We start from the raw sequence: 14,890 nt of genomic DNA, 5'->3' as shown, positions 1-14,890 counted from the left end.
GAGTTTGCCTGTAGTCTTCGAGGGACACAGTCACAGAATACAGTATTTGCAAAATCTTCCTGGCAAGAACATGTTTACAAGGGCTGCATCATAGCTTATGATCTCTTCGGGTTTTGAACTGATAGTAATATTCATTTTTCTTGTGTCTTAACTGAAATCTGATGCTGCTTGTCGAGACAGGTTTAAGAGATTCTCTCTGAGCTCTCTTATGGTATATAGTAATGTGTTTATTTTGTAAAGATGGTAAAGCTGACAGGTCTGTAAATGACAATTCATTTCTGTCAGTATTAGCGTATTAATTTTACCATTGTCTGTAGGAGAATAAGTGAAATATTTGGCTACATTATTCAATTTTATTTGTTCTCTTTTATTGGTACTTTTATTTGTACCATGGTAGTGCTTAAAAATTACTGAGTCAGCTTTTGTTTTAGTTTATGTACAATAACTGCATTTGTTTTTTTTTTTTATTTCTGTGCAGAGAGGGATTACCACAGTATATGTGAGAAGCAGCCCATAGGACGATTACTCTTTCGGCAGTTCTGTGAAACAAGGCCTGAATTAAACCGCTGTGTGAAGTTCCTGGATGGATTGGTAAGAGTGTTTGAGCTTTTTTTCTTTCCTTTTTAAGGCAAGGGTCTTAGGTTTGTTTCCCATTTAAGATGGAAAGATTGTATACATCTATAGTTGATTGTTCTACCTTTGCAGTTGTACTGTTAACAGAATTATTGTTGGTTGTCATTCAGCATCACTTGGTGTGACCTCATATTTTAATAAGTTGTAAAACATTTTTCCATAAGTGTAGCGATGGCAGACTGCATGATTAAAGTAATCTGATCTCTTCACAATTTTTGAATATTTCTGGAGAAAGAATGAAATTCATGTTTGATTGCATCCTTTTTATTATATGACACATTTCAGTAATTAATTCTGAATATATCTGTTCAGTCACTGTAAGAAAACATGATATATATTCTCAGAAATGTATAGGTAGTTTGATGGATCATTTGCATACTTCTCCACAGTCTCCTGTTATCGTTAAGCATGTCTAGTAGATAGATTAGATGTCATAAATATAGGCAAGCACACACAGCTTAAAGGACAGTGCTACTTTTTTGTTCGTACATATTCCTTTTATATTAAGGACATGAAGCAAGAAATAAATGCAAAATATATCACATTTATCCTGGGACTGTTCTGCAGAAATTGCGTTTCTGTCTACGATATTGATGACTAAATATGAGTAGCATGTCTGGTGTCAGAGGACTAGACAAGGAGCATGGGCTTGAAAAGCTGGAGAACAGTACCCTATCTTGGGGATAGGAATGGGAAATTTGCTGCTGCTCAATACCTTTGTGGTAGACTGTGGGATAACAGGGCTATAAATATTTCAGGGATGCCAGTTGACATCATATATAAGAAATGGGAATGTGATACTGTTATTGTGATGTTAGTATTAACTTCCATCTCCAGAGGGATAGAAACACCATAACAACAAAAAGCCTTGACCAATTGCTTTGCTGATATATAAGATATAGGTTCCGTGATAAGTACTAGGCTAGCTGCCATTGCGGGCCACATTAAGCCTAGCCAGTTTCCCGTAAAGGTGAGAATCGAACCTTCTACCTTGTGTCTTTGAGGTAAACACCTTAACCATCATGCTAGCCCCCATCCTTCAAACACTAAAGGACAAGCAGAAGCATTGATGTAGAAGCTATTTAAAATAACATTTTAAGGTTAGAGAGTTATGCGTGAAAAAATGAATGAGCTCTATACAATACTGTTTCAGATGGCAATAATTCAAAATGTGTACAATATTTACAAATTGACATGTTTTCTAGGCTTGCAGGATGCTTCCAAGTTAGCTAAGAACATGTACCAGGATGTAAAGGCATTTCGGTAAAGCACAGACTTGTACAGAGGTAAAAAAGACTTGATAGTTGGATAGATGGCAGATGCAGTAGTGTGTGAAGTTGTAGAAGGACATGTGTGAGAAGTGAAAGCTGCAGGTAGTGAGTCCTGAATACTAGGCAAGAGCTGAAACAAGAGACACTAATTAGAAGTGAAGTAATGAGTATTAGTGAGAAATAGTCACAGCTGTTGTGGGATGACTTAGGGTAGATGAGCAGAAGCAACACCATTTATCAAGGACGAATATTTTCAGGGAGGTCTTAAAGAAATGAGGGTTAATGTTTTCTCACAGTAATAGTGGAAAGGGATTCCAGTGCTTTGCAACATATCAAGATTGGTAATCACACCATGTGAGTTGGTGGAGAGAGTTATTAATATTACATTTTTTTCAGAGAATCTTTGTGCTGTTGTGGGAAGAGTACCATTTGATAAGTTGCAGCGAGGAACATTGGTCAGGTTTATAAAGAATTTTGTGAGCTAATTTCAGATGGATAAATTTAAGGAAACTAGAATAGTCTAACCAGTTTAGTTGTCTAATGGATGTGCAGTGAATGGTTTGGTTGTGAAGAACTGAGTCAAATTTTGCAGTTTTGTTGTACCACTGAGTTTTAAAAGTTGGGCTGATTGTAGATTTGAAAATGTGCAAGATGCACAAAAGATAATGAGCACTAGGAAGACTGTTGCTGTGTATTTGCAAGCTCAGTTAATGAAGAATGACTTGGCTGTGTCCAGCAAGCCCAATTTCTGATGAGTTTTATGGATAAGTTGTTTGATGTGTTGATAGTTTTTTTTAAGTTTTTGTCTAATGTGACACCCAAGATTTGTGTCTGTGTCATCGTGTGGTGGTGGTTCCATTTGATATTTTGAGGGAGAAGTTGGATTTGGAGTCAGTGTTGCTTTGGAAGATGATTACATTAGTCTGGTTTTCTTTGGATTTAGTAGTAGGTTATATTCTTTGAGCCATGTTTCAATTGCCATGAAGTAGCGCTGTACGTCAGACTGTAATTTGTCTGTGTTGGCAGTACATATGATGACTGAGTTGTCAGCATATTGGATGATGATTGAGTTATTGCAGGCTAATGAAATCTTTGATGAAAATATTGACTAGAAGAGGACTAAGGATAGAACCCTGAGGTACATCTACTTGGAATGGAAAAAGGAAAAATGTAACTTGTAACCTGTAACCATTTAACACTTTATGATGTGTTAGATAGGAAGTAGTTTAACCTGTTTTGGGAGGAGGGAAGGAGGCTGAGGTGGTGGTATACAAATGAGTAGCTTGTGGTGTGAAACAGTGTTGAATGCGTGAGTAGCTTGTGGTGTGAAACAGTGTTGGATGCCTTTGATAGGTAGATGAAGACAAAATGCACTAGATTGTTGATGGAGGTGTGCTAGGAAGCTTAGAGCTGCATTGATGAAGTAACTATTGAAGTCACAAGGTGTGTGATGATCTGTATTGGTGGCCCCTGGGTTGGGTAGGTGGGCTTTCCTGGCTTGAGGATTTGAGAGAAGTCAGAAGAGAAGTGGTCTTGAAAGCTTCCACTTGCTTATGTAATATTGTTCAGCCTCTGTTCCAATTAGTCAGCATTTATTTGCTAGCTGAGGTATATCTCCAGTTGCTAAGTAAAACACTTTTTATTTATGAATGTAACTCTTATGTGTTCTATTTTGGTATGCCTGTTCATCAGATCGTTGTGTTCTATATTACTCTGAGCTGTTTTTAATTGAGACATTGTTGTCACGTGTAGGATATCTTGTTCTCTGAGCAATGCTTTTGCTTTTCACTGCTGCTATTCTGTTTTGTTTATGTACTTTTTTGTGTGTCTGCTTTTCATGTGCAGATTTTTCTGTTGTGGCATCATTCTTTTACTTTATTAGATATTGTTTAGCTAGTGCATATTTTGTATATTTAGTCTTATGTTGTTTTATGTCTCCCTACCTCTGACTTCCCCCATTTTTGGTATTGTGCTTTTTTTTTTTTCACTGTGGACAAATGATTGTATTGCAGACCTCAGCCATTGTTATTTACTTTGGTTATTTGTTGTCAGACAGTATAATCCAGATGAACTTTATAGGAAATATTTCAAACTGAGCAGTATTTTCTTGTTAAAATCAATACATTGACTGGAAAGAAAAGTGAATTAAGGGAATGGAGTAAGCAAATGTGACATAAATATTTCCATATGATACTGTCCGGTATTGGGGTATATGTATTATGACCTTTGCCTTGTAAGACCAGTTTTTCTTTGAGGCATTATATCGTGTATTGACCAGCAGTTTAGCTTTGTCAGACTAAAATTAACTAAGTCCACCTGGCCAGAGCTGGATCCAGCACTAGGCGACCTATGCAGCTGGCTAGGGCCTACTGACTTGCTGTTGGGGGCTGCCACAACATTAACTTTTTAATTAAACAATTAAAACATTTTTCTTTAAGGGTGCACCCTGTGTCTGCATGCATACTTAGTACAATGTACACACAGCAACAAGCGAGATTTAAATGGTTGGAACATCCTATTTTTGAAACGTCTATTAAGTTTCACTTCCATTCATGAACATTTCTTAAACATGCATCAGACTGTTTCCATCCTTTAGGAAGGCACGTTGGACTGGAGCTGCTGCAGCTTTCTCTTTCAAAGGTGGTGTGTGTGTGTGTGTGTGTGTGTGTGTGTGTGTGTGTGTGTGTGTGTGTGTGTGTGTGTGTGGAGAGATACCTTAGTTAGGGTTGGCAGGTTGGTTAATTAGCTTGCTCAGACGCACACTCTGCACCTTAGCAATGAGAGACAAGAGACTTAATCCTCAACACCAACTACCAGGCCGTGATTGAAATGTGCTGAAATGGGTAGTTTTGTCTTTTATTGGTTTATACATGTTGCTTCACTGTTTAATTGAAAAAGAAATCATCAAAACTGCAAAGGGTCCATTTTCAATGAAAGTGAGTTGTAAGGGAAGAGAAGTTTACTGCTGCCCTTGCTAAGTCTGTTTTTGTTCTGTTACGTTTAGCAAATGGTCATCCATGTTTGTGCTGTAGAATTTCAAAGCAATGTAAGTAGCAAAATGGGTAGCATACTTGCCTTTAGTGCAGAAGGCTTGTAGGGTCCACACCATATAAGTGAATTGGATTGCTAATACTACAGTACATTTTAAGGGTTGGGGGGGGTAGAGTGTTGCACTCCTGTGTGTGTGTCATCCTATGGTTGAGATGTTAAACTGAGTTTAACGTCTGTCTGTGTTAATGGTAGGTGTTGTGAGATCTTTTACATCCATCTGAGCTATCAAAAAGAATGGGGAGGGGAGTTTCCCAATGCCCCAGCTAAATTTTCCCTAGTAGTACAAGTACCACAAAGGTTTTCCCCTGAAAAGACGTCAATACCACCAAGGTTTTCCCCTGAAAAGACGTCAATAGCCTTGTAGGACTAACCTGGTCCACAAAGGATATTTAAATTAAAAGTTTTTAATTAAATCTTTATATATGCCTTCATTTCAAAAGTCAAGAAGAAAATAGTATGCACACTGATAGTCTTGAGAAGTCTGCCTGTAATGCTACATTATCTACATGCATCACCTTTGTTGATTTGTCTCCTTGTTTTTTTTGGAGGTGGGAGGGACCTCACAGAGACACAAGGCGAAGACGCAAACTCCAAACAGGCATTGGTCGGAGGTCAGGATCAAACTTTGTGCATGACAGATGAAGACCTTAACCGTTATAACATCTGGTCATCTATGGGATTCCACAGCTTCTGTGATTATACTATGTTTGGGAATTTGCTCTATTTGATTTTTTTTGTGTATTGTTTTCACCCACGTTGTACTTGCAAATGGCCTATTTTGGTCAGAGTACTAGTAAACTTATTCAATAAATATATGTAGGGGGGGTGCAGTGTTGTATCCAAGAGCAACCATGCGTGTAGTAAAGATTACACATTTCAGTGCTGCACCCCTTATTAAGAAATAACGAGGAAGAGGAGAGAACTGTGATATCTACTGAATTCTGTCAGGCCAGTTCAGTGGCATAGAATAAGGTGGCGTGTGTTTATTTAGCTAGTCATATATTGGAGGGTCAGCCAGGTATGGAGAACTGGAAAAGGACAATGGTCTGCTTGCTCATCCTAGTGGGAAGGTGTGGGATTATCTGACATAATGCCGACTTAGGGCCTAAAATATCAGTTAAAAAGTAAAGACCTCCCCACCTTCACTGCCTGTTAATGATGACTACGTATTTATCAGGTGGCAGGCAGTATGGATTGAAGAAAGGTGAATGGTGATGAAGACACACTATGGAGAGCGGCAAAAGTGAATGGCTGTTCAAGGGAGTCAAATGTTGGGTCTGAATTGAGTGGGGTAAAATATTGCCAGTTAGTTTGACATGATGGGTAGGGAAAATTATTAAATCTGATCTGGAAGAAACACTGGCTAGATACACCTAAAACCACTGAGACACTAGACTCAAGGCATCTCTTATACACAGAGGAAATTTATATTACTCTGAGCTGCTTTTACCTGAGAAAACTGCAGTGGATTGTGTCAGAGTGATCCCAGTAACATATCGGGGAAAATCACTGTGTGTTAATTTAGCACTATTCGTGAATAAGTTAACAATCCTGGTGTTGGGTTAAATGATGGTTGCCTGGGGAATGCATTGTTTATAAACTTACTGTATTTAAAGTAGTCTGGATAAAAGGTTATAATAGTGGGGCACCACAAACCAAAAACTGGGATGTATCATGTTTGCTGTTTTTGCAGATGGTGTGGCAGTGGTTAGTGATGGCATATTGTTTCTTTTGCAGATACTTTGTGGTACCCTTTATGTGAAAATGATATAGACAGGATGAGAAAGCTTTGCAAGCTTGGAGAAATAGCTAAAGGTTTTTGATTTAAGGTAAACAAGATCAGAGGAGGCCATTTGAGAATGCAAAATCCAACAGAAAGCATCCCAATTTGGGTAATTTGGGAAACTCTTTCCCACTGATTATCACATAAATTGGAACCCATTTAAGGTTGATGCAGTCATTAGAGTTGTAGGTCTTTCACCTGACAATGAACTGTTCTTTGATCATCAAGTATCAGTTAGTTAAGGGAATCTTTATAATTTTTTCTTTGCCCAGTTAATTATCAAAAGTATATCCTTAAGAGTAAAATATGTCTTAGTTCTCTTGTATTCCACTTTTATTTGCCCGATCATTGAATATAATGCTCTAGCTGGTCCATATCATACCAAACACACATCCCAGCTTGAAATTGCTCAATGTTTTCTAACCAAAAGAATAAAATTGGTAGGCTTTACTTATCTGGACAGATTAAAAATCTCCTTTTTTTCTGTCTTGCAGAGGCACCTATGTGGATATATCTATCTTCCTTTTTGAACTGTGAAAGACACTGCATTACTAGATCTTCACCTCAAACACTAGTAATGGTAGGAACACTCTTCCAAAACTCTCATATTACGTCATTACATAAATAAGACTTTGGGGGTGGGGTGCATTTTTTTTTACCCAAAGAATTACTTACCATGAAAGAAACTTTACTTGCTTGCTAAACAGTATAACACATTTACCTTTTTCAAGTTAAATCTTGATGATTGGAAGAGTTCACATAAATCTTTGCCAGAGATTAGTAGTATGGTCCTTATCAAGATGGGTGGTAAACTACTAGCAATACTTGACCCCCCATTGAAATATTGACACTCAGAATGCCCCCTGAAACCCCTGGACTTATATGTTCCAACTCTGAGATTGCCATATCAAGGCTATAGGCTATATAATCCTGTTCAAACTAGCTGCCTAATAATAACCTGTGAAGTACTACTAATAATATAAATAGAATGGACATAGGCGGAGTACAGATGTTTGCTTGGTGAGAACTTGAGTCACAGGTACAGAGCCACATCCTTTGGGAATGCAGCCTGAAGCCAACTGTGGGCCCAGAGCTAACTCTTTCCCTTGTGTCTCACCCTTAGTCAGCATGTTGTGTCAAATGATGGAAGTCATGGCTTTGGCATCATGAGAGTGAATTCAGCATGGGGTCAAAGTCAAGCCCTTATTGCATCAACCTTACTGGGTTGATAGCTGATGTGATTTTCTCTTGACATTTTTGTACTTGAGGAAAAAGGTGATACAGTGGAGTGTGAAATTTTAGTGGCTTTAGAGTTCTCACATGTTTAAGGATTTTCTCTTGATGTATATGCCCTTTTACTTGACTTTAGGGTGGCAGACAACCCACATCATCTTCTTAGTGGACATTCCTTTCTAACAAGTGGAACTCTTCTGAAGTCCTAACAATAGCCTCACCTTGGCTTCCACAGAGTTAACAGTCGTGTTCTCCCTGTGTAGGAGACTTTGCATCATTCAGCTGAAATTTTCAGCAGTACCCTAAGCCTGAAAATGTTGAAGACGTGGTTGCTTCTGGAGTCACTCATTGTCTCAGACAACCCATCTGTCACTGATATTTAAAAAAGCAATAGGATGTATAGTCTTACTCTTCCTGCAGGCAGGTGATGCTTGTCTGAATTTGTTGAAAAACTGAACAAAAAGTGCTCAACTCCAAAAAATGCATAGTCATCCCCTTTGGGAAAAACCCTGTGCCCATGAACTACCACATAGGCGGTAGTCCACTTAACACCGAAAGTGTAATGAAACCTAGTGACACAGATGGACAATAGTCTCTCCTTTGATAACCACATCACCACAGTAGTCAGAAAATCTTTCTACGTGGCACACCTCATCACAAAAGGTTTCTCATCCAGAAAAAAGGAGGTCATTGTTCCTCACTACTCATCCCTCATTAGACCTATTATAGAGTACAACGTTCCATTTGGTATGTTACCTCACAAGACATTTACAACAACTTAAAGGCCGCAGAAATACCTCACTAAGAGGATCACCAGCCTCAAACAGATGCCCTATGCAGACCGTTTCAAAAAACTCCAGCTGTACTCCGTCGTATATCGCTTACTCAGAGGCGATCTTTGCCCAACATACAAAGCCATGTCAAACCCAGAGCTGTTGGATATGCTTCACTTAAAGAAATCCCAATCCCTCCAAGTCACACGCTCCAGGGACCTAAACCTTGTCACCACAGTAAACAAAACTTGCTGGAGGGATAGGTTCCTGTCCCAGAGACTCCCCATACTCTGGAACAGACTGCCCATTCATGTCAAGCAGAGCACCTCATTAGCCCTCTTTAAGAAGACTATTGACAATTGGATGGGAGATGGGAAATTCAACCCGGGGATCACTTCTGTGACTCTGCTTGACAGGGGCACAGGAAAATAATTTTTAGGGTGGCGAAAGCCAGGGAATCTTTATGGCTAGGCTTATATAGGCCCTAGAGCCAATAGCCTAGTACCTACCTATGAACAATGGGTCATAGAAACATCAGTGTCTTAGAGGATCATGTGCCAGGAGAAGTGTACAAGCTGGGAGAATATCTAGGCATTTCCTCCCTTCTCATTTTGAAGTTGCAGATTCAGAAATCATGTCTGATTCATAGTCATAGACATGGGGCCTTTCTAACCCTAGCCACGTTTTCTTGAAAGAATAACGATGTCCTGCATCAAAATAAGATATTGAGGGCCAGGCATTTATAAGCTATCTCTGTCCATAAGGGGCATGGTTGCCAGGCCTGGTGTAAATTTCCTATTTCCCATCCACTTGTCTAGGTTGTGCTTAAACTGGGTAATAGACAAACTCAGCTTTACCTGGATAGCAAGCCTGTTCCATAGGAGGGACAGCCTCTGGGACACATATCTTTCTCTCCAGATTGTACTGTTTGTCACAGACAAAATTTAGGTCCCTAGACCTTGCATTTCTGGTACTCTGGTACTCTCTGACTTATGAATATGTGGAGGATTCATAAGCGTGGGGTTTGCAGATGCCTCTTAAGACAGCCATAGATCAACCCTCAGCAATCTGTAGGAGACTGAGTAGAGGGAAAGGGCTTTAAGGAGCTCTGCTTAAGGCAGGCTTGTTATGCATTGTATCCTTTTTGTAAGGAACCTATGAGGTCATTCTAGTTGCTGCATATGCCTGGACAAGTACATACAAAAGGGAACATTGTACACTATGATTGGTCTGATAAGGGTAGAGTACAGTGGGATAATGACCTCATTGGACCTAGATGCCATGCCCTTACTTATAAGTTGCATAACATAAAAGGATTTTCTCACCACTGTGGCCAGGTGGTGGTCCTTCAACTGCCTATGTGTGTACCCAGATCCCTGACCACTGGGTTGACTCTTAGGAGAGTATTATCAACATGGTTGGTAATTAACAAGAATGGTTGATTTCCCAAAGGGTACAATTATGCATCTTTTAGCATTGAGTTTAAGACTATGGCTTTGGCACCATTTGTTAGCCAGATAGACTGCCTTGAAGAATTGTAGCGTCTGCTGGGGAGTTGATGATAGCTCCCAGCTTGCAATTGTCTGCTGAATTAGTCAGCCATAAATCTTCAGCATTTGCTTGCATGTTAGAGAAAATAGATGACAAAAAGAGCAGGCCCAGTACTGAACCCCGATCTAAGGCTTCTGGAAGTGGAGCACTTAGGAGAACTCTTTGCTTAATTCACCAGAAGAAAGAAAAAGCTTGTACTGGATCTTTTCTAGATCCCGTGGCTTGAGAGATTTGTGTATTCTTTCCCACAATTTCTTCTGATCCATCCTGTAGGTTTATAGGCACATAGGAAGTTAAATCTGTGTGAAAAAAATGTTTTTGCCTTGCCGATAATCCACCCTTATGCTGTAACCTCCTTTCAAGAAGGTCAAAAAAGTTTAGTCTGGGGGCACATTTATAGGTACCCTTCCAGTCTTCAAGGTGAAATTTGAAGGAGACTTTTCCCGCAAAACAAAGGTGAGGTGTATGCTGGGTAATACATTTGCCCCCTCCACTGAGTTTTATTTAGCTTTTGGTAGAGATTTATCTTGTTGTGATGTTAGCAGAGCCATTTGATTTGTAAAGATGGAGGGGATCAAAGTGAAAGGTCTCTCTAATGGCTTGGAATGCCATCTTCCATAAAAGTTTATAAGACACAGAATAAAGGTGACAGCAGTTTGAGGCTTTCCTAGTAGTCTTCAGACCAGCAATCTTCTTGATTTGGAACCTCTGCGGCCTTTACAATAACCTAATATTTCTAGATAGCTACATCCCAAAAGGGGAATTTTACTGTTTAATACATGTAATTAGGGCATTATAACATCTTTTAATCTTGATATGTTTTTAGGGTTTCACTTCATAAACACGAATTGCTGAAATATCGAATTTCAGCAATTTGTGTCCATGAAGCCGAAACCGCTAATTAACGAAAGTGCATAATCGCAAATAGGACTAGGTCAAATTCATGCTTATGCATTTTCGTGCTTGTACGGATGTGTTCGGCTGGGATAATGTCTGCAGTTTAAGATGTGTGAGTGTGAGTGAGTGTTTTTGTAACTTGTACGAGTGGGTCAGGGTAGGGAGGTGGGGGTATGAGTGTGTGTGTTGGCTGTGTGTGATTTTTTTTTTTTTTTTTTTACTATTTGTGCGATCTTATAAGTAGGGAGGTGTGGGGGGTGCAGGGGGGCTTGCCTCCCAGCATATGTGTAGTGTAGGTGTGTGTATGTGTGGTGTTGTATTGTATTTCATTGTTTTGCAGTGTGGGTGTTATGGTTTATGTGATGTGTGCTGTATGCTGTGTGTTCGATGTTGTGATTTTGTGATTGCGAGGTGTTGGTGTTTTAATGGTTTTGGCTTTATACTGCGAAATGCTGAAATTCGTTATTTCAGCAGTTCGGCAGTATGAAGTGAAACCGTTTTTAGATATTAGTTGTGCTAGACAGAATGATCTTAGACTATTGTAGCTGCATGATAGTTAAATGAGGGTGAATTATTGACCTAATTTCCCAGACACTGCAAAGTTCAGGGAAGGAAGAGTCAATGTAATTCTTTTCATCATTTGGTGGAGAAAGAAGTGTTTGGTTTGAGGCTTTCTTGTCTCTGGCATTGCAGAATACTTTGTAAGACCTAGCCATGGATTTTCCACTTATGTTGGAGTTGTAGCATATTCCTCCTCAGGGTCTGGCTGCAGAATATAGATTCTTTGATTCAAGTAAACATTTCATGGAGTATCTCAGAAGTGAATGAGGCTGCCAGGAATCTTTCATATGATAGACCTGTGTGTATATGAGTGACAATGGTTTATCATTTGTGCAGGCCAGTACCCTGTATTATCCCATTCACTCAGCTTACAGATGAGCATCACCTACTTCAAGTACCTGTATAATTTCAGCTTCAGTTACTTCATGGTCAGGGTGCATATGTCAGCTGTTTTTGCCCATCAAGACTTTTACGGATAACAGGACTGTAGCCGAGCACCAGCTGGTCTTGTGGTTTCTTAACTGAATGCTGAATCTCCTTCCTCTTTTGAAGAACCCCTCCCCATTATAGAATCATTTTTTTTGCTTTTTCAGGCTTACTGTCCCTCATTCAGACTGCTGGCTTGGTAACAGTGAGTTGTGTCTTAGAAAACTGTTTTTTCTGGTGACCTTCTTTATTCATTGGACATCCGTACTTTGGGCTCTTAGATTTAGGGAGCCATATCAGATATTTTTTGAGGGTCAAGTACCCATAGGACTCATCTACAGTGCTTTATTATAAGGATCATTTATGCAGGACATTCATGGTATTACCTGACTGCAAATGACTATTAATCTTCTGGACAGATTTGGAAAGTATTCATATGTCCTTAGTGATATGATACTACCATTCACACAATCACCGCCTGCTAGAATTCCAGCTGTAATGACAGATTAAATCTTATTTTTTTAAACTGATTCATCATGCCTGCAATCGCTTCTGATCTGAAGCTCAGTAAGTGCCATTTGGACTATTGGTATTTGTTATATTTTTTCATTTTACTTTTCTTTTTTGGAATCTAATGGTGGTCTGACTGCTACTTAGAGTTTGCGCAGTTTCTTGCATTCAGAGGTATAGAATCTTCTCCAGAAGACAAGTGGTGACAGCATGTGTGATGATGTGAGGTATTGCCAGCTATGCTAGGAGAAGTAGGGCAGTGAATGTGTAATATATGCCAGCACAGCTAGCTGGAATTTTGTAAAGAATTATATGTCATTTGTATATTAACCTGATTTGTATAAATGCTTGTGTTGAAAAATGTATTTGTAAAGCTGCTTGTGTTAAAAATGCATCATCAGTGTGTCCTGCTTGACAGAATAGAAGTATACATTTATATCAGACTGTACTGTTGTAAATAGGGTACTGGAAGAGATGAGGTTAATCTCAGTCCAGCTAACTTTGAAAAATAGTAAGAAATTAAATTACTTAATTTAGGCCATAAAGATTGGATTTTATAGTTCTGATTGGAATCAGAGACTAAATGTCTGTGAAAGAGTATGGTTTATTAACTCCTGTAGGAAGAGTGGAAGTGAAGTGTTTTATGGTTTTATAGCTTCCAGATACTATAACACATCTCAGCAATGCTCTGTCTGTGTGTATAGTAACACATATGCTAAATTCTGGCTCCGTTTCTAGCAATGGAGGTAGTGTGGGAACCAGAAGTCACATGACCAGATGCACGTGACATCATTCTGTAATCCATCACTGAAGTGATGTTTTTTAATACTAGATGAAACTGAAGCCTAGGAGCAGTCTGTTTCTTGGAACCTGACATACAGGATATTTCAACCATTTCATCTTGCCTTGATCTAGTAAGTGAACCAGTGAGTAGTAATTCTATAGATCAGTCAGGAAATATAGTGAGATTAGTCAAGTACTATTTTTCTGTATCTGTGTAAATCTATTCATCTGTGTTAGTTTAATATTTCCTGTCATTGAAACTCGGGTGTTTATTGTAAATAGATATTCTGTATTTTCATGACTTTATTATTTATTATTAAATATATTTAAACTTTATATTTTGGCTGGCCCTTTAGAGAATATTTTAACTTTGAGAGTACTTGTATCTATTTGTGACTCTGTAGCCACTCCTGAAAGCCTTACTGCATTGGTCAAAACATTACCATTTGTATTAATATTAATTTCACTCAGTATAATTGGGTGCCATTGTAAGAGCCTTAGACTAGCTGGCTTTGGCGTGTCTGGTGGCAGTAACTACCTTATAACCTGGGCATAAGGGGGCATAGCTAGTAAATCTGTGCCAGCCACTCCCAGGTGTGTGTGTGTGTGTGTGTGTGTGTGTGTGTGTGTGTGTGTGTGTGTGTGTGTTTGCATGCATGTGTGCAAATCAAATCTTCAAGAGAGTGTTTTTCAGCTGCTTGGAGCCGAGACACAAAGCACTGGTTTCACAAAGAGGGTGCTGGATGACTTGGCTTGGACATTCGACTGAGGACTCAACTCTACAGCAGTGCCAGTGGGGGATTCCCTTTGGGGCCCTGGAGAGAGAAAGAAAAATCCAGACCCTGGATTGAGTGTATTCCCTGTGTGCTGTTAAGGGAAATTGTGCTTGATGCACAGAGCTGCATCTGGAAATACTGTGGGCATCTACTTTTGTTCCAAGTGAACGTCCTTGTACAGTATAAGTGGTGAAGATTCAGGCTCCTTGACTGCTGGCCCAGAGAGGGGACTTCACAGTATGCATTGTCCATTATTATTGAATTGCAAAGCAGAGTGCTGTTTCTTGGGGGAGGGACAAAGCGATATTAAAGAAAAAACAAAGGACCATTGGAGGCCCTCTACTGGATCTGTGAAGTTTAAACAAGTATGGGAAAGTGAAGAAGTTTATGCTTACCCTACAGATCTTGCTTTCAATGTTGCTGAAGGATGCCTTCCTCATCACCATCCCATTGAAGGTTAGAAAAAGTTTGCATTTACCCTTATTTGAATGACTGCTTGATAAAAGCCCCTTCTTTATGGGAATTCCAGAAGGCTCTAAACCTAACTGTATGTTGTTTTCAGAGTATAGCAATCTCATTGTATGCATGAAAGTCTAGACTAAGCCCCACACAGCAGAAGAAATATCTTGGGGGGTATTCTGG

The 14,890-nt window shown here is 39.3% G+C and overlaps 1 protein-coding gene across 2 annotated transcripts in view; it reads left to right on the top strand.

The window, feature by feature from the left end:
• Nucleotides 1-14,890, top strand: part of GRK6 (G protein-coupled receptor kinase 6) — a 1,979,509-nt gene that overhangs the window by 773,317 nt on the left and 1,191,302 nt on the right. For both annotated transcript variants that reach the window (XM_044069323.1, XM_044069324.1), the window contains exon 3: nucleotides 479-591. In XM_044069323.1, coding sequence (XP_043925258.1) covers nucleotides 479-591 — 113 coding nt within the window. The remainder of the gene's footprint in view (nucleotides 1-478; nucleotides 592-14,890) is intronic.

This window comes from Protopterus annectens, chromosome 4.part0 (genome assembly GCF_019279795.1).
Source record: "Protopterus annectens isolate FY-2018-M chromosome 4.part0, PAN1.0, whole genome shotgun sequence".
NCBI classification, from domain to species: Eukaryota; Metazoa; Chordata; order Ceratodontiformes; family Protopteridae; genus Protopterus; species Protopterus annectens.
The sequence above is the reverse complement of the archived record's forward strand: the minus strand, read 5'-3'. Positions and strand labels throughout refer to the sequence as shown.